At 34.9% G+C, this 25,489-nt stretch overlaps 3 protein-coding genes across 5 annotated transcripts in view; 1 reads left to right on the forward strand and 2 right to left on the reverse strand.

Moving 5' to 3' along the window:
- Window positions 1–8,160, reverse strand: part of nt5c2b (5'-nucleotidase, cytosolic IIb) — a 50,179-nt gene extending 42,019 nt beyond the window's left edge. The window contains exons 1-3 of one of the 2 annotated variants that reach the window (XM_021474992.3): window positions 7,982–8,108; window positions 3,729–5,044; window positions 804–3,165 (exon numbers count right to left, since the gene is read on the reverse strand). In XM_021474992.3, the coding sequence (XP_021330667.1) occupies window positions 804–913 (110 nt within the window). In that variant the 5' untranslated portion in view covers window positions 914–3,165; window positions 3,729–5,044; window positions 7,982–8,108. Of the gene's footprint in view, window positions 1–803; window positions 3,166–3,728; window positions 5,045–7,981 lie in introns of both variants that reach the window. The other variant, NM_001079966.2, reaches the window with a different exon arrangement.
- LOC141385860 (uncharacterized) overlaps window positions 1–25,489 on the reverse strand; it is a 741,913-nt gene that overhangs the window by 342,850 nt on the left and 373,574 nt on the right. The window lies entirely within an intron of this gene.
- inab (internexin neuronal intermediate filament protein, alpha b) lies at window positions 15,951–19,200 on the forward strand. Its single transcript, NM_131032.2, has 3 exons — window positions 15,951–17,005; window positions 18,156–18,280; window positions 18,473–19,200. The coding sequence occupies exons 1-3, from the start codon at window positions 15,974–15,976 to the stop codon at window positions 18,723–18,725; spliced, it is 1,410 nt and encodes a 469-aa protein (NP_571107.2). The 5' UTR covers window positions 15,951–15,973; the 3' UTR covers window positions 18,726–19,200.

Genomic DNA, 25,489 nt, shown 5'->3' on the forward strand with positions numbered 1-25,489 from the left:
TTTACTGCAGTATCATGACCAAGACCTACACTAGCATCACCAGTCAGAATCTGCATAATAAATGCACAAAAAATGGTAAAACTCAACTATTGAGTTTTAAGGGAGTTGTACAATTAGTCTTTTGAGCATTTATTTTTTTAATAAAGTTTTATTTAACATTTTTTTAGAATGTCATAAGAACTTAGTTTTATAAAAGTAACAATTTTATCTCAATTATATTAATACCTCAATCTCTAGAGAACTAATACAGTTGCTAAAAATGCTAAAAATGTATTTCACAAATGAAAACTAAAAGAGCATATTGATGTGCTGTTTTGCTATTAATACACACATATTAAAAGAACATTATTAAAGAAGATATTAAAAACGACTACAGTATGACATTTTAGCCAATAAATACACTCCTGTCCCAAGTGATGGAGCCAACATGCTAAAAGTGATCTGCATTTATTTTGCACAGTGACAGCTCTACACTTCAGCCCATAAGCCATGACATTTAATGCTAGGATAGGAACATAAAAGAAAATCTGAATCACTCTCTGTGCATGCATTTAATCTGATACTGACAAAGATAAACCTCCGGCAATAACGGACATGCATGAGTGTATGCACTGTCACTGCAACAATAAGTTTCTGAGAGCCATGTTTAACTTAGGGACATCAAAAATAACAATTTTTTGAATATAGATTTTTAAGAACACAAAACCAATACATTTTTCTACCTTAAAAAAAATATTTCAAGCTCAAATTCTATCAAAAAGACAAATAATTGCTACCAAAAAAACTACTTTGCCCAATCCTACCTTGTGGTGGCGTAACATTGGACTATATCCCATGATTCACTTCTCCAGGCAGAACCTGCGCGCTGCATTCTGAGTGTCTGTCTCTGCTCTAGCTGGTCTGTCAAGCCCATTTCCCTGTTCGCCCTGTTACCCCCACAGCTCCAACAATAGCCCCCTCTCTTTGCTTTCTTGTCATTCAATTTCTGACTTGTTGCAAAATCGATTGTGCCAGTTCTATAGCATTCTCTGTTGTTGTGCCAGTTGTTGAGTTAGGGGTTGTTTGCTTCCCTTCAAAGACATCTAGAACAATCAACAACAGCAGGAAGAACCAGGCGGCAGCAGCGGCTCAGACAACAGAGTGTGGATCACTAGTTAGAGACAGCTGGTAAACAGATTACTCTTGAATCTACAGTGAATCCCTATTGTCGTTCTATTTGGAAATAGGCTACTTATACTGTACCAGAGACAAACTAAATGGGAGGAGACAGACCACTCCTATATAATCAATGGAAAATATATGACTGTTATGTAAATAAAAGCCCTGCCATTGGGATAAAAACATCAGTCACCCTTTCTGACTTTGTTTACATCAAAATAACAACTTTAGATGGGATTTGAGCATTGGTGTAGGCGCTACTTCTGATTGATCAGTAATGTTTTATCATAATATTATAGTCCCGAAAGTGAAAAGTAACAAACTAAGAGAGTGCGGGATTAAGAAAGGTTCGAGAGCAAGCATCCAAAGTTGAGTCAGAGCATTTTTTATAAGGTAATAGGCTCTGAAATACATGTATGACTTAATAAAAATCAGTGTATCAACAATGCTGATAAATTTATGTGAATGAAACAGGAGCATGGTCAAAAAGCATCCTCATACTAGCATTTGCCAATCATTTGTTCAATGATTCAAGACAAAGATGTAAGCTCTTTTAGGGAAAAATCTTTGGCTGCAGAAAATGATGATTTTGACAAACAGATTGTGTTAATTTATGCAATAAACAGCTCATAATAACACAAGGTTTCCGAGACAAGGTTTATGTGACTGTTGTGCAGGTTGAAAGCCTCTTCACATTCAGATAGTAATGATTAAAGTAAGTGTTCTAAATATATTAATATGCATTTAAGGCGTAGGACTAAACAAATGTTTGTTCTATCAAAATGTTCAGGCCAAACATTACGGTCAACATGTGTCAACATATATAGATTTGTTTGCCTGGCACCCTGCTTATTCAGATAGATACATCATGTGCAGATAAATGTTGATGACAGACAGAGTGACAACGGCAGGCAAACAACATCAACCTGACTTTCTTTCTGAAATACTAATGCAAAGTGGCCTTGTGTCAATGAAAAGAAAGAAGGTCTTTAAAAGTCCTTCTGCCCCTCAAAACAGCAGAATCAGCACCATTTTAAATCCAAAATCAATTTCGCAGTCACTTTTGCAGGCTGGAAGAATGACAATATTGTTGCAGTATTTCTTGTAGACGATGATTTTTTATTTATTTTTTTGATATGCAAGCTTGTATAAATTATGTTCCTATATGAATTATCTTAAATACAGTGACAAAGCTGCTTTTCCACTATCAGGTTAAACGATCCTTTTTGCTTAACTATTCTATGCCGTTCTGGTCCAATCAGCACGTTTCATTATCCAATGTAGTACTGATAGCATAACTCTTTGGAAATATGGTCATTGCCTTGGAAACATTTCTGTAATGTAACCAGCAACATGAACAACAATAACAGGATTTTTATGCAACAATTTATTTAGGATAATATTTTTTTTCCAAAATGATTTTAAGCTTAAAATTGTATTTTTTTATAAGGTACTATTAAGTTCTCACCAGTGAATGGCTCATGATGTAGTCTTATAATGTTGTCTAAGGTCATCTACTTAATGCGTCTTCATGACTTCAGGAGGGGGGGCTTTGGATGGCAAATTGAAGGAAGGGCTATGTATTTTCACTTCTATCATGCTAAAGTTAGCATTTTCCAGATCTGCTACTGCACCTTTAATTACTGAAGGCCTAGTCCTGGCTTAATCTAAGCCTTGTTTGTGAAACTGGACCTCGTGTGTTCACAAGGTTTGTGCTTAATAGTATGCATGGCCCGGTATAAAATTCTGACTGTATGATAACCTTGGATATAAATATACGGTACTGTGATTACTGCTCTAAAATATGTTCTTTTTAAATGTCTGAAAAAAAGAAAGAAAAAAAAAACAGCTTTTTCCGCTTTGAACACAATATATTTTATTTTAAGAAACATTAAAATATTTTTGGAACAGTAAACATGTCAGGCTAAATAATTAAAGTAAATCATTGACTTCTGCTGTCTTCATTAGTTTCAAAAACACAGATTTAATCACACCTGAAAAAGAAATCTTTGGATATCTTTCTTTTCCGTGGATATAAAGTAAGCCACCACACTGTTCAGGTCTATAGCATGCTTGAATGTTGGTGTGTAAGTGATTTGTTTTTCACATATTTGCTGAGAATCTTTTGATATAGTGGGTCATTTTCTGCTGAAGATAATGTTGCCCTAAAAACCTAAATAAAATAGTCTTAAAACACACACACACACACACACACACACACACACACACACACACACACACACACACACACACACACACACACACACACACACACACACACACACACACACACACACACACACACACACACACACACACACACACACACACACACACACACACAGACACACACAGAGACACACAGAGACACACAGAGACACACAGAGACACACACAGACACACACAGACAGACACACACACACACAGACACACACACACAGACACACACACAGACACACACACAGACACACACACAGACACACACACAGACACAGACACAGACACACACACAGACACACACACAGACACAAGTTTATATACCTTAGGAATGGTATAACTGAAAATTTTACTGTTTTTAATTTAAACCTTGAAACCGGTTATCATCCCATGCCTACTTAGAAGAGAATAATTCTATTGTCATGTAACAATATTTAATGAGAGATAAAAACAATCACTACAATTTTAATTGTGAACAAAATAATCAGTGTTATCAGTTTAACCATTATGCAAGATGACATGAGATTAGGTGAATGACTAAAATTAACCTGATTGAGACAAAAAAGAACAAGACTGTGAAAAATAATGAAAATTTGACACAGAACTAAATGAGACTAAAAAAAATAAATAAATAAAAAAATCTGACAAAATATACATTCCAGTGGTCCATTAAATTTAAACCAAGTCACACAAAGCTGACCATTTTTTCACAGTACAAGACACCAGATAACACCACTGCCTTTGGACCTCAAATAGACGAACCCTGGAATACCTGCCATGACACTCACGTTTTCTTTTTTTATCTCCACCCACTTATCTGAGTAATGGAAAAAGCAGTGAACTTTTGGCTTCAGCACAGAGAAAACGTAAAGTCAAAGTGCACACATAGTACGAAGAGTATACTCTTTTACATAAGTGACCTTTAGCTGGATTAAAGCCAAAACGGTAACGCGTGCTAAAAGAGGCATGTTTCTTTGTGAAGAACTGAATAGCACTGAACTTATCTATTAAAGATTACAAAATGCCAGTTCCCAGCATAAACTCCATATTTGTGGGGTTGCAAAAGATTCTCTATGTTCTTCCATCACATGTTCCACCCGTGCCTGTTTTCAGTATGTACTTTCAACCTTAGCTGCAGGGTTTGACCTATAATTAGATAAGTTCATTCTTTATTTTAGCTTTAAAAACCCCATATTTACCAAGGGAGTTACGGTCTAAATAAGTGCATCTTTTCTTAACAGAGTTGTTCACATTCTTAACTTGCCACATAAGCTGCTAAAATCATAAAGTATGTGCTTATGGATCACTCAGTAAAAACTATTGTAAACTCTCAAACTGCATCAGCTCTTCTAAAATGTGTGGACTGCAAACAAATGCCACTTCTTCTAAACAGAAAGAAATAAAGTATTTGTGCAAATCTACAAAATGCACTTTCCTTCAGAGTACACGATGTCCCTGAATTTAAATGGACTAATCCATCTTTCTAAGCCTAGCGACCCAATTTTTAAACAGCTATTAAATGGTCCATTTATTTGTCTGATTTACCTATGATAGGCCTCTCTCCTGTATTTCTTCATCGCCAGGCCGTCCATGTTTGCCGGGAGGTCTGCATAGTCCTGAAGTCGATCACTCCATGATGTCGTCATCATTAAATCTGTCAGTTAGGATTCTGTAAAGACATTTATAACATCTATTAAAGAGATAGTTCATTCAAAATAACATTTTTGAGGGGCAAAATATACAAAATAAGATACTTTGAAGAATGTGAGAAACCGGTAACCACTGACTTCCATAGTAGGAAGCCAATGGTTACTGGTTCAACAGAAAGAAAAAAAGAAAAGAAAAAAAATGGTTTGGATCAAGCCAAAAGTGAATAAATGATAAAATCATTTAATTATTTTGCATAAACTATTCCTTTAAAGACTTTTTTAACCGATTTGTCCTTCTTATCTAACAAAAAAAATCCCATTAAATAATAAATAAATGTAGATTTCTAAGATTGGATTAGTCTTTATCTATAGATTCGATCACAGGCCAAAACACAAAGTGTGCCAGATCAAGTGCTGACTTGTCATCTAATTGCATCAGAATCAAGAAAGACAAACTAACAACTGAGTGATTTGAATATCTAAGTGATTTAAATAGAAATCATTAAGCCTTGATTCCCTCTGTTGCTGTTTGCTTCTCACACGAGAAAAGCAGATTAAGTTATTGTGAAATCCTTTCCTAAATATTACATCTTAAATACCATTTTCACAACTTCTGGTAAAGATATGGTACTTACAGATATGCGATGCCAATATAAACAATCCCTTTGTTTGTTATTGGTATGGAAACAGTTCAAGTATGTGAATAAAAGACAGGCAAGAAACCAGAATAGAGACAGACAACCTGATATTTTCTAGCCTCTCAATCTTGAAAGAAGTTAATTTACACCTCAAAACAAATCAAGCACCATCCAAACCACCTAAGCAAGATGAATGTCAAATAGCATAGAAGCTTGAGTCAGCATACTGGGGCCAGTGGCCTTCACAAAGGCTGACTTGCACAAACAAGCCAGAGACCTTAAGGGCAATGGAAAGAGATTTTTCCCACCAGTCGCCTTTTTTATGATCGTTCTGCCGAGGATAAAAGCTGTGATAGCTTGCTTTTAGAATAATGTTTTCTCACCACTTGTCTTTTTCAAATATTTAGCCATGCTTCTTAAGGCAAACAACTGAAAAACAGGCCATTGACAAAAAACTAGGTTAAAACTCCTTCAGTAAATCAGCAAAAAAAAATAATAATAAAAAAAAGTAGACCAAGTATAGGCAGCAATAATAGCTCACTGCGGAGAGACTGAATTTCGGGGAAAAACTAATGGTGTTTTTCTTCTGTTTGTGTGCACTTGATCCTTGAACCATTAGATAAAAGTATTATAATTTCAGTAAAGTATTTTTTGCCAATTCTATATAGAGAAATCATATTATTCGCCAATGACTATTAAGGTACAACATTATTGAAAGTCAGTTAAATAGTTGCTAATGTTGTTTTAAAGTCATTTGTTTCGGTTTGGAAAAGTCAATGTTTAAAACCGCCAACATTTTCTGCAATACCGTTCCAAAGCTATGTGTAATATTTTTATTTACTTTTTTTTAAACTTTTTTGGACAACAGTATCTCCAGCAAAAAAAATAAATAAAATAAATAAATAAATAAAATAATATATATATATATATATATATATATATATATCCAATATATATCCAATTTGGATATATATATATATATATATATATATCCAAACATGGCATTTTAAATTGTAAATAAATCTGTGTTTTTAAAACTAATGAAGACAGCAGAAGTGAATTATTCATTTGAATTATTTAGCCTGACATGTTTACTGATCCAAAATTTTATAAATCTTCCAAAAAAAAAAAAAATAAATAAAATAATAATAATAATAATAATATATATATATATATATATATATATATATATATATATATATATATATATATATATATATATATATATAGTTTTCAAAGGGAAAAAAGGTTTTGTTTTTACCCAGACATTTAAAATGTACATGTTTTAGAGCAGTACTCACAATGACGTGATTCTGTGAAACCGTGATATTTTTATCAAAGGCTATCATACCGTCAGAATCTTATACCGGACCATGCCTATTGAAGATATTAATTTCAGAGCGAATATTCAAAGATGGTAAACAATAGAGGCAGTGTGTCAGTTGTGCTCATAAAAGTACTACATTATAATTAATCTGTTTTAGCTTCTTTTTTAATTCTGCTTTACTACTTTATTGAATGTCAAAGTCTGAATGTGAAGATTTAAAACCCAATTCACCCTAACCCTTGAATGAAGAGATACATAAAAAGGAAAAAAAAAACTCTTTTTTTAAGCAAGTTGTTTAGATTGGCAAAATGTTCTGTCATGGGAGAAGTTCAAGGTTGATTGGTTTTGTTACCTTTGCTTTAAATTTCACAATATTTAAGCACAGCTGGCTCAAAAATAGAATAATTTACAAATGTTTTACCCAAATCGACGTTCAAATTTAAGTTGTAGCAAAGCATTCTTGCAACATCTCACAGGAAGCAGCAGGACGACACTGAAGGCTAAAACTCGCTCATATAAATATCTACCTGAAACAGTTTGTTTCCTTGAGCTATTCAGATGCAATTTTCGAGCCATAATCACAAAAAGTTAGAGCTCAAAAACAAGGACAAAGCCCAAGAGGACGTTATAAAGGCTAGCTGGTTGGCAGCCTTAGCATTTTCTTCGTGAACGGCTGAAACCAAACTTGACAATCAAGCAGATTAAGCTTTTTTTGTGATGTATAAAGGATGTATTATCTTCAAGCATTCTTGATCCTCTATATCGAGGCTTATGTTGTTTATTTACGCTCTAGTAAAATGTATTTTTACTAGAGTTTATTAAACCAGACTGAGCTCACAGCGCAACAATAAACATCACCTTGAGCTTCGCGCACGACATCAAACATCGCCGATCTTTTCACGTAAACAAAACAGACGTAAAAAGAGAGCCAAACGCTCCAAAGAAACCATTGACATTAACAACTGTAAGTTCAACCCGATCCGCTCACTCACCTTCCGTGAAAAGCACAAAAGCTCAAGTGCACGAGCAGCGCTGTAAACCGCGGTGACTTCGGGAAATATCAATGAGACAGAATGCGATACAGTAGCTTTTCAAGTGAAGCTGCGAGTCTTTACTGTTATTGTGAATCAAAAGCTCGTCTTTTCATAACCGAGCTGTAAGCAGTTGTTGTGGGCAGGACTAGGCGGTGCTTGCGCTGCTACATCCAGAGGAGGAGGAGCAAAAACCTGTCATCACATCAGAGACGGTGAATGCGAAGGCGGGACAGTAGGCAGATCTCTTGAAGATGGTTGGCCTGCTGATAACTCGTTGTTAACAAGATTTATTTAAAACATGTTTACAATCAGTGTATGACAAAATGTAAAAAATAGTTCAAATGATAGAACAGTTTTGCACAATAAAACAATAACATTGTAAAAAAAATAAAAATGAATAAATGAATGAATGAATGAATGAATGAATGAATGAATGAATGAATGAATGAATGAATAAATAAATAAAAATAAGTCTGTCAGTCTATCAGAATTCTCTCTTAATAGTTCTCTGAGGAACTTTTGATTTGGCATTAATATGCGTGTTTTAAGTAAAATGTTCTTTCATTCATTCATTCATTCATTCATTCATTCATTCATTCATTCATTCATTTATTTATTTACTTACTGACAATGTAGGCTACTTATTTGCAGAATTTAACAATGAGACAATAGGTTTGGATGTCTTGAAACTTTAAATGCTGTGGAAAAAATACATAAGCTGTGCATATTTTACAGACTCACAGCTATGGATTATAGATATTTTTGTTTCAGACAGATGCTATCTATTATTTTTATAGCAAGATTTGAAACATGAAAATATATTGGTGCCTTTTAACTTTTAAGATGAGAGCTTGTGAAATCGTCGTCCGTGGCATTTAAAATGCTGAAAACCCACTCTGTTTACATTGTTTTTTGTTTAAATGCTAGCATTAATTATTGTATGAACTTTAATTATTTATAAATCAACAGAACCTAGATTATTTTGTACTCGATGCATTCACTCTATTCAATTCAGTTTAATTCAATTTTATTTTTATAGTTCTTTTTGGTATATTTTTGGTACACTTTATACTTTTTTTTTTTTTGCACATTATTAATTCTCTGCTGGATTCTGAACAGCAGTTATTATTATTATTATTATTATTATTATTGTTGTTGTTGTTGTTGTTGTTGTTGTTGTTATTAGTGTGGACAGAAAAGTAATCATTCCATTGTACAGGGAAACTGCTCCTTATTGTGGATATTACAATAAACACTTTGAATCTTGAATCTTTCACAGTAATTATTGTCCCACAGCAGCTTTACAAATAGTGCACATTACTGTACATTAAAATGAAAATCTGAAAAATAAGTTAGGGTGTTTAGGTGCTATCGCTAATTTGCGATCTAACAATAGAAATCCTAAGTGTTACCACTTTACAACACAGTAAAATATTAACATAAATTACAAGAAATAGAATCATGACAACTCTGTCATCATTTACTCATTCTGCTTGTCAAAGATCTGTTTAAGTTTCTGTTCTTATGTTGAACACAAATAAGTTTTTTTTTTTAATTATTTAACCTGTAACCATTGACTTATACACAAAAACTGTGTTGTTTTTTGTTGCTTGTTAAACTGCTTATTTAAAATGAGCTGAAACAATTTTTGAGAATTAATTGGGACAACTTTGATTGCCTTAAGTCTACCTAAATGTAATAATCTACCTTATTGATTGCCTTATCAAGCCTTATCTGTATTGTTAACTTAATTTGTGTTAGGACAACATGAATGAATTGTGTGAAACCCTGCATTTTTTTATTTATTTTTTTCAGCGGAATATTAGTTTTTCTTGTAATGGATGTCAATGGTTACAGGTTTTCAGCATTATTCAAAATATCTTCCTTTTTATGAAAAATTTAACTCATAAAGGTTTGGAACTACCTTATAGGGTGAATAAATAGTGAGTGTACATTTTCATTGGGTGTGTATGTGAACTATCCCTTAAATAATCTAGCAGGCCTACAACCTTTGCATTTATAGTGTATTAAAAGATGAAATGAACAGGAACTAGGATTAATGCCGCAGAAGCATTTTTTTCATTGTTGTCCATTTTATCTAGAATTTGTCTTAACAGATGAATCTTTACTATAATGTTTTGCAGGCATTTAATATATAATACTTTCTTAATGTTTAGATGAATATTCTGAGATCAATGGTCATGGATCAATGAAGTAGGTCCTCTATCTGCATATTTATAATTTAGCTGATAGTTTTACCTAAAGACACAAACATGTGTCATATCATGTGATGCAGCCTAAGACTGTTGTGGTGCTCATGGGTTCCGTTATTATCTTAACCCTGTAAAAGTTTCTATTGCATTATGATTACAGTGCTCAACATAAATGAGTAAGTTTAAATCTTGTAGTATGTTTTTTTTTTTTTTTTAGCAATAATTAATTTGAATTTAAATGTATTATTTTCTATTCCTGAAGATGTTAGGTGACCAAACTCTCATTTTGATGAATATAACTGTTTAATAAAACTGTTTTGTTTAAACGCACCTTAGCTAGTGCTTATACTGTATTTACAGAGAAATTAACATAATTAGAAATTTTCTAAAGGGGTGTATTATTGCTGAGCACTGTATATACAGTGCATGCGGAGGGTATTCATAGTGCTTCACTTGTAAAATTTTTTTATGTTAAACCCTTATTCCAAAATGGATTAAATTGATTTATTTCCTCATAATTCTACACACAATACCCTGTCATGACAACATGAAAAAGATTTTTAAAATTTTTGCAAATTTGTTTAAAATTAAAAAACTGAAAAATCATTTGCATTAGTATTTACAGCCTTTGCTCAATACTTTGTTGATGCACCTTTGGCAGCAATTAAAGCCTCAAGTCTTTTTGAATATGATGCTACAAGCTTGGCACACCTGGTCCTTGAAAATTTTTGCCCATTCCTCTTTGCAGTACCTCTCAAGCTCTATCAGGTTGGATGGGAAGCGATGGTGTTCTGCCATTTTCGGATCTCTCCAGAGATGTTCAATAGGGTTTAAGTCTGGGCTCTGGCTGGGCCACTCAAGGACATTCACTGAATTGTTGTTAGGCCACTCCATTGATATTTTGGTGGTGTGCTTTGGGTCATTGTCCTGCTGGAAGATGAACCGTTACCCCAGTCTGAGGTCATGATCAGACTGAAGCAGGTTTTCATTTAGGTTGTCTCCGTACATTACTGCATTCATCTTTCCCTCAATCCTGACTAGTCTTCCAGTTCCTGCTGGTGAAAAACATCCCCACAGCATGATGCTGCCACTACCATGCTTCACTTTAGGGATAGAACTCGCCTGGTGATGAGCGGTGCCTGGATTTCTCCAAACGTAACGCCTGGCATTCACTCCAAAGAGTTAAATTTTAGTCTCATTGGACCCAAAAATTTTGTTTCTTGTGGTCTGAGAGTCCTTCAGATGCCTTTTGGCAAATTCTAGGAGGGGAGGGCCTTTTGTCTGGCCACTCTACCATACAGGCCTGATTGGTGGATTGCTGCACAGACGGTTGTCCTTCTGTAAAAGGTTCTCCTCTCTTTACAGAAGAACACTGGAGCTAGAGGGACCATCAGGTTATTGATCACCTCCCTGACTAAGGCTCTTCTACCCCGATCACTCAGCTTAGGTGGCTAACCAGCTCTAAGAAGAGTCCTGGTGGTTCCAAACATCTTCCACTTACAGATGATGGGGACCACTGTGCTCATCAGCAGATATTTTTCTGTAATCTTCCCCAGCCTTGTGCTTTGAGAAAATCCTGTCTCGGAGGTCTACAGACAATTCCTTTGTCTTCATGCTTGGTTTGTGCTTTGACATGCACTGTCAGCCAGGCCCGGATTGGCTAATCGGGAGGACCGGGAGAATTCCCGGTGGGCCGGTCCGTTTTTTGGCCGCGAGGGCCGGTGTCCCAAGCTCCAGAATCTGTTGCTCTCAGCAGTCACACTTTTTAAATTAATTAATTCATTTATTTACTTGACCACAGTTTTTATTCATTATTTTACCGCAGCTTTGCTCTTTTTATCTATTTTTCCCAGCCTGCAGGTTAATGATGATATAACTTAGATGAGTCTACTATTATTGTACAGCTGTTGTGGTCCAGTGGTTAGCACTTTAGGTTATGACGCTGCCGACTGGGGTTTGATCCTCACCTAAGTAATTTATTTTTTTTCATTTTTATTGTTAAGACATATTATACTGTTAGGGTTGTTGAACATTTGAAGTTCTAAAGCAGCTGTTCTCTCAAAAAAAAAAAAAAAAAGACATGATAGTGTAATTAGAAACTGAATTGGAAATTACCTTATTTTAATATAGTCAGTCATGAACTGAGGTGGGCCGGTCTGAGGCTTGAAATTCCAGGGCTGAAAAGGAGTCCCACTCCGGCCCTGCTGTCAGCCCTGGGACCTTAGACAGATGTTTGCCTTTTCAAATCAAGTCCAATCAACTGAATTTGACACAGGTGAACTCCAATTAAGCTGCTGAAACATCTCAAGAAGGATCAGTGAAAACAGAATTACCTGAGCTCAATTTAGAGCTTCACAGCAAAGGCAGTGAATACTTATGTACATGAGATTTTTAGGCTTTTTATTTATTTATTTATTTTTTATAAATTTGAGACAATTTAATAAAATATTTGTTCACATTGTCATTATAGGTTATTGTGTGTAGAATTTTAAGGAAATAAATTAATTTAATTGATTTTAGAATAAGGAAGTAACATTAAAGCCAGAATTCTGACCAGAAGCAGGAAATCAGAGCACATCACACCTGTCCTCAGGTCTCTACACTGGCTGCCAGTCACATTTAGAATAGATTTTAAAGTATTATTACTGGTCTATAAATCATTAAATGGCCTAGGACCTCAATACATTACAGATATGCTCACTGAATACAAACCCAACAGATCACTCAGATCTTTAGGATCATATAAACTAGAAATTCCAAGAGTTCAGTCAAAGCAGGGTGAATCTGCCTTCAGCCACTATGCCCCTCGCTGCTGGAATCAGCTTCCAGAAATGATCAGATGTGCTCCAACATTAGGAACATTCAAATCAAGACTGAAAACACATCTGTTTAGCTGTGCCTTTACTGTATGAGTACTGTGCTACGTCCGTCAGATCGCACTATTATGTTTTTTCGTTTTCTTTTTTATTCTTTTATAACCTATTTTAACACATTTTAAATTGTTTTTATCTGTTTTTAATCATTTTTATTGTCTGCATTTTATGTCCTAAACGTGTCTTTTTTATTCCTGTTTATGTAAAGCACTTTGAATTGCCACTGTGTATGAAATGTGCTATATAAATAAACTTGCCTTGCCTTGCCTTGCCTTAAAAATGCGGAAAAAAAGTGAAGCGATATGAAAACTTTCCGGATGCACGGTAACATTTTTTTAGGGGATATTTAGAGAAAAAAAAATCGTTTAGCTTCTAGACATTTTAATATGAGATATTTTAGACTTCATGAAAACAGCTAAACTGCCCCATCATACTCTACTGTGAATGCATACCCTAATGAAAATAAGTGTACTTCAAGTAAATTTTTAAAAAATATATTTATTAGTACTGCCCATTGTAGTTTATTTTATTAGATTAGCTCCAAATATGGCTTCAATACTGACTAATCTAATGTATATGCAGAAATACAATATTGTAAAGCATTCTATAGAAAATTATAATTTAAAAGAGAGATTTGTGACAGAGGTACTCTGAGCACTGTAGAAATGCTGAGCACTGTAAATCTACTTTTTAATTGTATTATTTTATAGATTTACATAAAACAGAAAAATAAACAACAACAGTAAAAAAAATAATAAAAAGAGAAATATCTCTAAAACTACTCTTTTCTTCAGCACATCCCACAGGCTTTCAATTCGGTTGAGATCTGGAGATGGATAGGCCATGTGAGGATCTTGATTTTGTGTCTTGATTTTGTTGATTTTGTGTTTACTGTAGATTTTACCACATGTATTAGATTAGTATTGTGCTGAAAGACCCAGCGATGACCCATCTTCAGCGTTCTGGCATCAGGTTTTGATTAAAAAAAAATGTCCAGGTGATGCCTTACACCCTAACATGGTTCTTTGGAAGAGAAACAGACCCACAACATCACAGATCCTCTACCATACTTCACATAGTGATAAAAGTTAGTTTGTCTGTTTGTTTTTGCATGCACATCTTTTGTTTTTTACAAGACCCACTTAACTTAGTCCCATCTTACCAAAGCACACGGTTCTACAAACTCCAGTTGTTTATGTTTGCCTACCTCTTAAACAGCTTGTTGGCTTGTAGATAGCATCTGATGGTTGTCATGGAGACTTTTTTAGAATGTGTTGCACGAACCAAAATTGGATATGTGTTTACTTTGAAAAATAAATAAATAAAATAAATAAATAAATAAAATTAAAATTAAATTAAATAAATTAAATAAATTAAATAAATTAAATAAATAAAATAAAATTAAATTAAATTAAAATTAAATTAATTAAATACAATTAAATAAGTTAAAGTAAAATTAATCAGTAAAATCATGAGGAACACATTTTATAATGTTTGCTGTATTGTCTGCATTGAAATACAAGTCTTTTTTTATATGATATGATAATTATATTATCATATCAAATTATATTACAAAAAAAATCTGCCCCAATAACACTAAACTAATAACATTCAACAAGGCAATACATGAACAGTTTGCCAAACTTCTCATTGTTTGTTACAATAGATTGATTGCTTCAGTTGTTAAATCGCTTTGGATAAAATCAGATGCTAAATGTTGTCTCTATGCTTTCAATCTGCCAACAGATGGCAGCCTTGGATAACTACTCGTAGACGAAAGACAACCTCTTTTGTGTCGCCCAAAGACTTGAAACTTTTTAGTAGGTTCCAGTTTAATCAATTATTATGTTTTTATATTCACAATATACAAAATATATTTATTGGTAAAAATCTAACTTTTTCAACAACGTTGAGACTGAAAAAGGTTAAGCCATAGTTTTATTAGTCTTGAATTTTTGTTTGGTGTGAAACAAACAAAAGTAAACCATTACTTCTATAAAAACTGAACATATAAGTAATAAATAACTGTACGGTTGTAAAATTGCTTTAAATAAAGTACACAAAGTTTGCTTCATGTTTTTAAAATATATTTACCTACAAGTCAAACAAATTTATTGCGTAAACTATTACTTTATATTTTTACAGAGAAAAAGACATTCCCAGAATCATGTGCAACGACCATTGCACCACTGATTAAAGTTGAACTAAATGATCTCGTCGTTGAATTAGGAATGAATGCAGCCAGGGGCCTAGGCAAAATTAGTTTTAATGCTAGCCCATTTTCTGACTGTTAATGCCCCCATGGCTCCTCAACATTACATAATGCATTATTATTATTATTATTATTATTATTATTATTATTATTATTATTATTATTATTGTTATTATTAATATTATTATTATATTTATATATATATAATATAATATAATATAATATCCTTATCTTTGGATTTATCACAATGTTACAATATTGTTGGGTGTGTTTTGGATAGATGTCATTTTTTAGAGATTAAGCAATATATAGGTATTCTTCAGATGTGCCATGAGTGTGATTAACGTAGGTATTTTGCTGACATCAGCACTGCGCCAAAATGGACAGTTCCATCCGCCCGCTGCTATCGAGTTTCCAGCCTGAAGGATTGTGTGAACATCCTCAATAGACAGAAATCATTATTTGCCCCTTTAAAGTTAAAATAACCCATAGATCAGCTTATTCGTCACATTTCTTTGGGCTCTGTCCACCTAAAACATCTGCAGTGAGGAAGGTTGATGCGAGGAGAAGCGTGGCTAAATTATTGATTGGGACGGTCCTGCTATAAAAGGAGACGCCGCCGGAGTTCTGCTCCTTATCGTCAAACGCCAAGATGAGCTACGGATCCGACATCTACTCTGCCTCTTCCTACCGGAAGATCTTCGGAGATTCCACCCGTTTCTCAGCCTCTCCATCCCGGCTGAGCAGCTCCCGGAGCGGGTTTAAATCCCAGTCTGTGAACCGCCCCAACATCCCAAGCTCCTACAAGCGCTCCACCCGATCTGGCTTCCCGTCTTCTTCTCTGGACAGCTTCGATTTCACCCAGAGTACCGTGCTTAACAATGAGTTTAAAATCATCCGCACCAATGAGAAGGAGCAGATGCAAGGGCTCAACGACCGTTTCGCGATGTTCATTGAGAAAGTTCGCAATCTGGAGCAGCACAATAAAGTGCTGGAAACCGAACTCGTGACTCTGCGCCAGCGCCAGACAGAACCGTCCCGTCTGGCCGAACTTTACCAGCAGGAGATCCGCGAGCTGCGCTCCCAACTCGAGGAACTCAACGCCGAGAAGAACCAGATGATGTTCGAGCGCGACAGTATCGAGGAAGACCTACAGAAACTTCACGAGAAGTTTGAGGAAGAGATGAGAATGCGCGAGGAGGCCGAGCAAACCCTGAGAGCTTTCAAGAAGGACGTGGACAACGCCTCCATGGTGCGTCTAGACCTGGAGAAAAAGGTCGAATCCCTTCTGGATGAAATCAACTTTTTAAGGAAGGTGCACGAGGAGGAGGTGGCCGAGCTCATGAACATGATCCAGGCTAGCCAGGTGTCCGTGGAGATGGAAGTGGCCAAACCCGACCTCACCTCCGCCCTAAAGGATATTCGCGGCCAGTATGAAGCAATGGCGAGCAAGAACTTGCAGTCGGCTGAAGAGTGGTACAAGTCCAAGTTCGCCGACCTTAGCGAACAGGCCAACAAGAGCAACGAGGTCATTCGCGCTAGCAGGGAGGAGCTCAACGAGTTCAGGAGGCAGCTGCAGTCCAAGACCATCGAGATCGAGAGTCTGAGGGGTACAAATGAATCTCTTGAAAGGCAGATTCATGAGATGGAGGACAGGCACAACGCCGAGATCATGGGCTACCAGGTTGGTTTTCCAGTTTTCATTTCGCACTTGTTCAACAGAGTTAAAGGATGATGTCATTTCAGTAAAGAATTTCTCTGTTTTATTTATTTCATTAAAAATTGTGAACATGTTTTCTTAAAACAATCATTTGATATAATTGTATCCCCAGTTATATCATTAGGTAATCACCGGTAGATACTTGCGCTCCAGTTATTCAGACAGCAGACAAAAGGTGTCTGTGAAATGGGCGTGACCGCACTGACTAAATGTTACTGCTTCTCTGTCCATGGTGCTAAAACTAAGCTACTTCAAACTAAATCTAAGTTTAAAAAAGAGACATTTATAATTAAACCATTAATTTTTTGCTGACATTTGTTAACTCTAAAACGTAATCCAAATTTCATGCAAAATAATAAAAGAGAAGTAAATCAATAAATTAAAACAGACAATTTCCAGATACTGAATACTATGCATCCTGCCCTTTTGCTTACAGATTTTATTTAATTTTATTTTTTTAAGTGCAAACAGTTACTTAGACAAAGCAGAATTACCACCTGGATATTTTGTAAAATGTTGTCACAACCTAACCTTTCCTAAATATAATAGTTATTATAAAATATTTATAAAAAAGTGTTGTTAAAAGAATAAATAAATAAATAAATAAATAAATAAATAAATAAATAAATAAATAAATAAATAAATAAATAAATAAATAAATAATAAATAAAAACAAACAAACAAACATGCAAATAAATAAATAAATAAAATTAATTAAAGGTACATTACTGTTATTTCTTTCTTTCTTGCATGTATTGTCTTAAATTAAAGCCTATTAATTTTCTAATGTACAATTAAAATCTCATTTTTTATTGTGTATATATATATATATATATATATTTGATTATTTAAATATTTATGAATAAAATATGAAATAGAAAGAAAAAGAGAGAGATAGATAGATAGCGAGAGAGAGAGAAAGAGAGAGAGAGAGGAAGAAGAAGAAAGAATTGTTCATGTTTTTTGAGCAACTCAAAACGATCTCTCTTTTTTATTGCTGCAAAAATCCTTTGGAAAATGGGTTATTTCAGCCTTAATGGAAATACCTTCATCATTTAACCAAATATCCCAATTTATATGCAGCAGCTTTAATTAGAATTATCACGTCATCTAGGATTCCATTGGGGAGCTGGAGAATGATCTGAGGACCACTAAGAGTGAGATGGCCCGTCATCTTAGGGAGTATCAAGACTTGCTGAATGTCAAGATGGCGCTTGACATAGAAATAGCTGCTTACAGGTAATAAACCATCACTGTTATTGAAATATAAGGTGTTTGCTGTATTTTTTTATGATGTAACACCTGTGACCTAAATGAAAACCAGTATTGTTCTTAATGACTTCTCATAAACAAATATCTTGCACCGTTCACTTTAACACCTTCTCCCTCACTGCCTTCTCTTTGTTTACCGTCTGCTATTGTCCATCTCAGGAAGCTGTTGGAAGGGGAGGAGACGCGTATCAGCACTGGGATCACCTACCCCACCCCTGCCTCGGTGTCCAGCTACAGCTACCAGTCCCGCCTGTACAGCAGCACCAGCATGAGCTCAAAGAAGGAGGTCAAGGATGATGACGACAAACAGCAGAGCGGCAAACCCGGCAAAGGCTCCTCCCAGTCTGACGACTCCAAGAAGAATGACAAGATCGACTCCGGAGACCTGAACTCCACCAACCAGAAAAACTAAAAGTCTCACCCCTTATTACTTTCTTCCTCTTCTCCCTCTGCCTTCTCCATTACCCCTTTCCTTTCTCCAAGCAATCTCTCTCCACAAAAGGGGGTCTCAGAGAGGAATCTAGGTGTATTTCAATTTATTCTCTACTCAATAAACCTCCCACTCAGTCACAGGGCAGCAGTCCCATTGTAGCAAATCACTTGCAACTCAGTGCACCCCAGGTGTCACAGTCTTGGATGCACATAATCAATTTCCAGGTGCTCTCGGAATCATATCACCACTGTTTATCTGCACTATAATGGGCTTCTCTTGGCACATTGTTAAGGAAATATATCTATATGTGAAGGTAGCTTTTTGTGCTGCAATCTTTCCAAAATCCAGCATAAAGGTTGACTTGCAATAATTCTGTCTGTGTCACAATGTAAACTATAAGCAACGGCAAAGCATTTATTCACAGCAAAACATAAAATAAAATCTATATAAAATACTTAGATGTTTTGTCTGGTTTCTTGTCGAAATATTTAAAAATACTTAAATCAAGCATTTTTTTCTGGACAAATACAAATTATTTACTTGCTTTCAAGATCATAATATGTTATTATATATATATATTTTTTTCCTTAAATTAAGCTAAATAATCTGTCAATTGGGTAAGTAAAATAATTTGAAGACAAGATTATTTTGCTTATCACACTGCAAAATATACTGCTTGCTATTAGAAAAATTAAAAACTCACTTAATTTAGATTTATAATTTTATTTTAATTTATCAGAACACAAGATAATAGTTTTTGCTCCTGGAAAATGCTTCTTGATTACAAAAACCTAGATGTTTTAACCTGAAACAAGACAAAACCTCTAAGAAATATTATTATTATTAATTGATTATTTTTATTGTTTGCAGTGTCATTATTGTTGTCAGGGAGTATTTATGTATCAAAAATGCTTCTGATTCCTAATCCCAGTTAACCATATAAGGCATTCCTGCCAATCAATCAGTCAATGAATCAATCAAACAGTTAATCAATCATTCAATCTATCAGTCAATCAACCAATCAATCAGTTTCTAACCTCGATCCAAATTCCTCTCCAAGACTACTCTCCATCTCATTCGAAACATTTTTTTTTCTAACCCAACCCTCTTGCCTTTTAAAAACGACAAAGATTTGAGCCTACATAGCAAGTCCTCACTGCATGAGGTATATCTGCTGTTTGCATGGTGACTGTATGTGGGTCCTGTAAGAGTTTACTTTCATAGTGGTGTGCCTGCCATTCCTCTCAGTTCTTCAGGCTGTAGTTTGTCTACCAGCCAATTGGCAAGACTGGGAGTAAGAATGTTACACAATACTGCTGAAGCCTTTCACATGCTGCTAAATGCTTGAGATCAATAAAAATTCTGACAAATACCGTCAGTCAAGTCAGGGCACTTAAATGTAAACAGCATCTCATTCATATCAGCTGTCAGAGTTAAAGGGAAGAGGAGGAGTTATTGGAGAAATAGGGGGAGAGGTTTCATGAAAGCTGCGTAAATAAAAAGAAAATAGGAGTTTGGGAGAGAAAGGGTCGTCTGAGCCAGTTCAGTTTGACCTCGTTTCTGAGTTTTGTTTTTTTGTTTTCATAATTGTCAGCCCAATCTCACAAGCAAACATATGTATTGTCATAAAAGTAGATAATTCCAAACTCAAAACGATTTTAAAAGGAGGCGTTCTGCCAAACTCCACCCCTAAAATAAACTGTTATTAGGAGATAAGCTAATTATATTAAAATGTGGAAATGAGATCGTACAAATTTATACAAATTAGCCACTAAATCAATAAGTTACAAATTTCTATGAGATTGCAGTGGAATTGCTTGAATTTGGGTGGATAATACAGATATTCTGAGTTTGTTAGGAAAAGTAATGGTATTTAAATGTTAGAGAACGCATCAACATTTCAACTTTATCCTTGTATACTTGTGGATTCTTGAAGCACATTGACAGTATGGAAACGCGATCACTAACACAACTATCATATTGTATCTTAAACACCTCAATTTTGTACTTGAATCAAGTTCTCTTCACACAGTGTACTCTCATACAAAGAAGCCACCGTTACGGTGACCTTCCATTAAGCATAGATCAACAACTTAAATATCCATCCTTATACAGTAAATGCTAGTAAAAAAAGCACCTCTGCTACACTGCCAGGTTTTGAAACCAATTGCCTCTTGCCTCCATGTCATGGCTTTGTTAAGCCTGACTTGCTGCACTGTTTCAAATGATAGTTTGAAGGGTTTGATATTGTTGATCTTAAAGGAACGCTCCACTTTTTTTTTTTTTCATTTTACAATGCTAGAGATAAACAGTTGAATTTTACCATATATGAATCTATTCAGCCAATCTCAAAATCTGGCAGGAACACTTTTAACTTAGCATAGATCATTGAATGAGATTAGACCATTAGCATCTTGCTCAAAAATGACCAAAACATTTTCCTATTTACACTCTTCTGTAGTCTCATCATGTACTAAGACTGAAAGTAGCTATTTTCTAGTCTGATATGGCATTACCAATTTTTGCTGTCGAACTGTGGCTGCAGAAGGTGTTTAAAAATTGTCTGAAAATATGCTACAGATCTACAGAAGAGACACATTATAAATAGGAAAATTGTCTACTGCAAACTCTGATTATTTTTGTGCAATATGCTAATCTGATTCAATGATCTATGCTAAGCAAAAAGTTTTAAAAGTGGATTGTTTCTTTAATTCACTGTATATGATTCACCTAGTGGGAATCAAAGTGAATGGATTTCCTTCTCAGTCTGAATAAATTTTTCTGATAAACACTGTGACATTGGCATGCTTAGGTGTAAGAGAATATCAGGCACATCTCAAATGTTGTCTTTCCATTCTCACAGATGCTCAGTTAACAAAACATGGTAACTCTGTCAAGGAAATCTATCTGAATCTGAATGTTTCGACTTTTTTTGAGGGTTGCAGAAAGCAAAGGGAGACTGTCAAACCTGCACTGCCAAACTTTTGTAATGCATGTGCGATCAACATTGCTCCATAAAAAGTCAACCCACTTTTACACCAATGCATTCCATCTAAAAATGCTACTATTTATGTATGAATGCTGTAGGTTTGAAAAATGCCTTAAGCCACCAGCAGCATTCTGAGTTTGGCTGGGTGTGCTTTAACCTGTTATTTCTGCTGAGAATGTGACCTTGTTTTGCTAGCTAGTGTGTAGGGGCCACTGTGTGTCGGATGACTGGAATCTGTAGGAGCTGAATGTAGTCGATGTAACTTCTGTTTAGTCATTATCTTACTGCTGTATGGCACATGACCAATAAAGACTTGACATTATGAAGCCCACCTTAATGTGTTTGTCCTTGTTAAATTTAATGATCCAATCACTGTTACAATAGTGCAAACACACCTTTAAAAATACAAGTTTTATATTTTATGTGCATGAAACTTTTATACTCGCCACAAATTTTCTTTAAAGCATGAAAAAGCATTTAGACGAATCAAATGTTCTTCACACTAATAAATGAATGTCTTGTTTAGGAATTGCATGCTCTTTTTGTGGTAGCAAAAATAGTTTTGCTAAGACATCACTGCTGAGAATCTCTTTTGGAACTTTACTTAAAAGAGTGTTGAGTTATTATTATTTTTCCAATCATTACAACTATTCATTCACTCTTACAGTTCAACTCCAGACATAGTATAATATATAAATATAATAATTCAAGAATTTGTGATTTAATGTTTCTCAGTTTTCTAATAACTATGGTCAGATACTTGAAACTTGGCAGTATGCTTATTTGGCACATGGTGAGGTATTAATAGATCCAATTCTTTGACTCTTTTGACCCTGAAGTGTGGTATTTAATAGTAATTAAATTTGACTTTGGAGCTAAATTACACTCTAATGTCTAAGGATTATACCTATTCTTTTAAAATGATGAGGCATGTTAACAACCTTAAGGCTGATGATTAATGAACTTGTGATGGAAAACTTGTTAATTCAGGTGTTCAGAGAACCTACAGAGAGTAAAATAAGTATTGAGCACATCAGGTTTTTTTCCCTGGTAATATATTTTTTAGCAGCTGATGAAATGAATTCACCCAGATTTTGCTAAACTTCTATACAGTCAAAACATACAAACAAACACCTCAAGCTTTAAGATGCTTCTGTATGGAAACTGAAGTTATGTGGTTCTTCTTTGAACTCTTTGATCTTTAGTTTTATTTTTCTGTTGGATTCAGGTCAGGTTATTAGTGATTGCTGTCTGGGCTTCCCATGCCTTTTACAACTCCCTTTCTGCAAGTTCTTTCCCTATGTCATTTAATTTTATTACACATATCCTGATTTCTGAACTAAATAATTTAGTTTTCCTTGTATGCATAGATTACTTTGGTTGGTACTGACAACTGTTGAGCAATTCAAGTCAACAGCACATTAAGAAATATGTTTTTTTTTAGAAACATGTGTTCAACACTTATTTTACCTGCTGTGTAGTAATATTTCGAAGATTTCATTTTTTTTTCTTAAGATTTTGCATCATTTAAAACATTAAACAAATATTGGGTGACATGGTGGCTCAGTAGCACTGTCACCTCATAGCTAGAAGGTAACTGGTTTGAGTCCTGGCTGGGTCAGTTGGCATTTCTGTGTATAGTTTGCATGTTCTCTCTGTGGATTTCCTCCGGGTGCTCTAGTTTCCCCCAGAGTCCAAACACATGTGCTATAGGTGAACTGAATAAACTAAATTGGCCGGAGAGTGTATGTGTGTGATTGAGGGTGTATGGATGTTTCCCAGTGATGGGTCGCAGCTGAAAGGGTATCCGCTGCTTAAAGCATATAGTATGCTAAATAAGTTGGCGGTTCATTCTGCTGTGGCAACCTCTGATGAATAAAGGGACTAAGCTGAAGGAAAATTAAATGAAGTGAAATGAAATGAAAGCAAACATTCCATTTTCTTCCATTTTCATTATTTGATAATAAAAGGGGGAAAATATCAGTAACCATGAACAAATATATATGGAAGAATGATTGCTTTTCTGGTAGGTGCAGATTTCGAGGTTGGTCAAGAATTTTTATTAAAGTTAATTATATCTGTTTTGCCATATTTTTTATTTTAAATATTGATTACTTTGTTTATTGATTTCATTCATTGCTTATATTCATTCATTCATTCATTCATTTTCTTGTCGGCTTAGTCCCTTTATTAATCCGGGGTCGCCACAGCGGAATGAACCGCCAACTTATCCAGCAAGTTTTTATGCAGCAGATGCCCTTCCAGCCGCAATCTCTGGGAAAAATTGCTTATATTATTTGAAATAATGAAACAGACAATATCTCTGGATGTAGAGTCACAGCACAGCTTGAATTACACCTTCAACTTTGTACCTGTTGTGATCCAGCAACCCCGAGATCTATCATGTTCTAGTTTATGTGAGTCTTTAGGGATCTGGAGTGAAGGGGAGAAGGACATTCTTGCTCCGTTGAGGACTTGTTCTCCGAAATTAAAATACAATGGACAAAATGTAGGGAATTCTTCGTAAATCCTAATTATAATAAGGTGGTGGGCAAAATAATTATATATAATTTGATTTCACAAGATACACATGATCCAGCTGCATTTCTGCTGTGTGTGAACACATACAACCTTCATCTTTTTCAGTGTTCCACATGGAGTGGTAAAACACTCATGAATGTACCTCTGCGGTGTTCACTCATGAGAGCTGTGTAGGCTTTAACATGTGCTGCAGCTCTTCAAAGATTTATATCCCTGCAATGCTGCCAACAAGCCATGGTCTTCCTATTGTGACAAATGTGCACTGAGACCCACCTCACACACACACCCCAGGCCTAAAGAGAGACTTTATTTAGTTCATTTTCATTGACATTCCTCATGCCATGACTAACTGTACAAGTGTGCCTGTATACACTGACAGTATAAATTGTATAAAATATAAAACTCTTAAGTGTATTCACCTTTTTTTGTGACTTCTGTGTTTTAATGATGGATTGCATTTCTGGCTTCATTCATTCATTTATTCATTCATTTTCTTTTCGGCTTAGTCCCTTTATTAATCCTGGGTCGCCACAGCGGAATGAACCGCCAATTTATCCAGCATGTTTTTACACAGCGAATGCCCTTTCAGCCGCAACCCATCCCTGGGAAAACCTCTGGTTTGGGAAAGAACGGAAATAAATAATTTGAAATAATATCTCTTCACAAGTTTCTCTACTATAATTCATTTGTATAGGGAGATTTGAATGAGATCTATGATTTTCTTTGTGCTTGTTATGAATATATTGTAATAGTTGATGTTTTATCATCACATTTCAGGATACCTGTGGTCTAAGTTATACCTTGGACTACAAACCAGTCATAACAACAGATAGCCAGGCGTAACAGTACAGGACATTTTTGGTAACTGGGAATTAAACAGCATTTTTACAGCTTAAAATATAAGCTTTCCATTAAAGCATGGTTTGTTAGGATATTTTGGACAATATTTGGATGCGATACAACTAGAGTATTTGAAATTATGGAATCTGAGGGTTTCAAAAAATATAAGTATTGAGAAAATCACCTTTAAAGTTATGCAATTTAAATGAAGCAATTTAATATAGGAATTAGAACAACTGGAGATTTTGGAGTTATTTATCATCACTGAAAGTAACTTTTGACTTTTATTAAGCTTACTTTATTAATTGTTCACTCATTCATTCATTTTACTTTCAGCTTAGTCTCTTTATTAATCTGGGGTCACCACAGTGGA

Source organism: Danio rerio, chromosome 1, assembly GCF_049306965.1.
Source record: "Danio rerio strain Tuebingen ecotype United States chromosome 1, GRCz12tu, whole genome shotgun sequence".
NCBI lineage: Eukaryota > Metazoa > Chordata > Actinopteri > Cypriniformes > Danionidae > Danio > Danio rerio.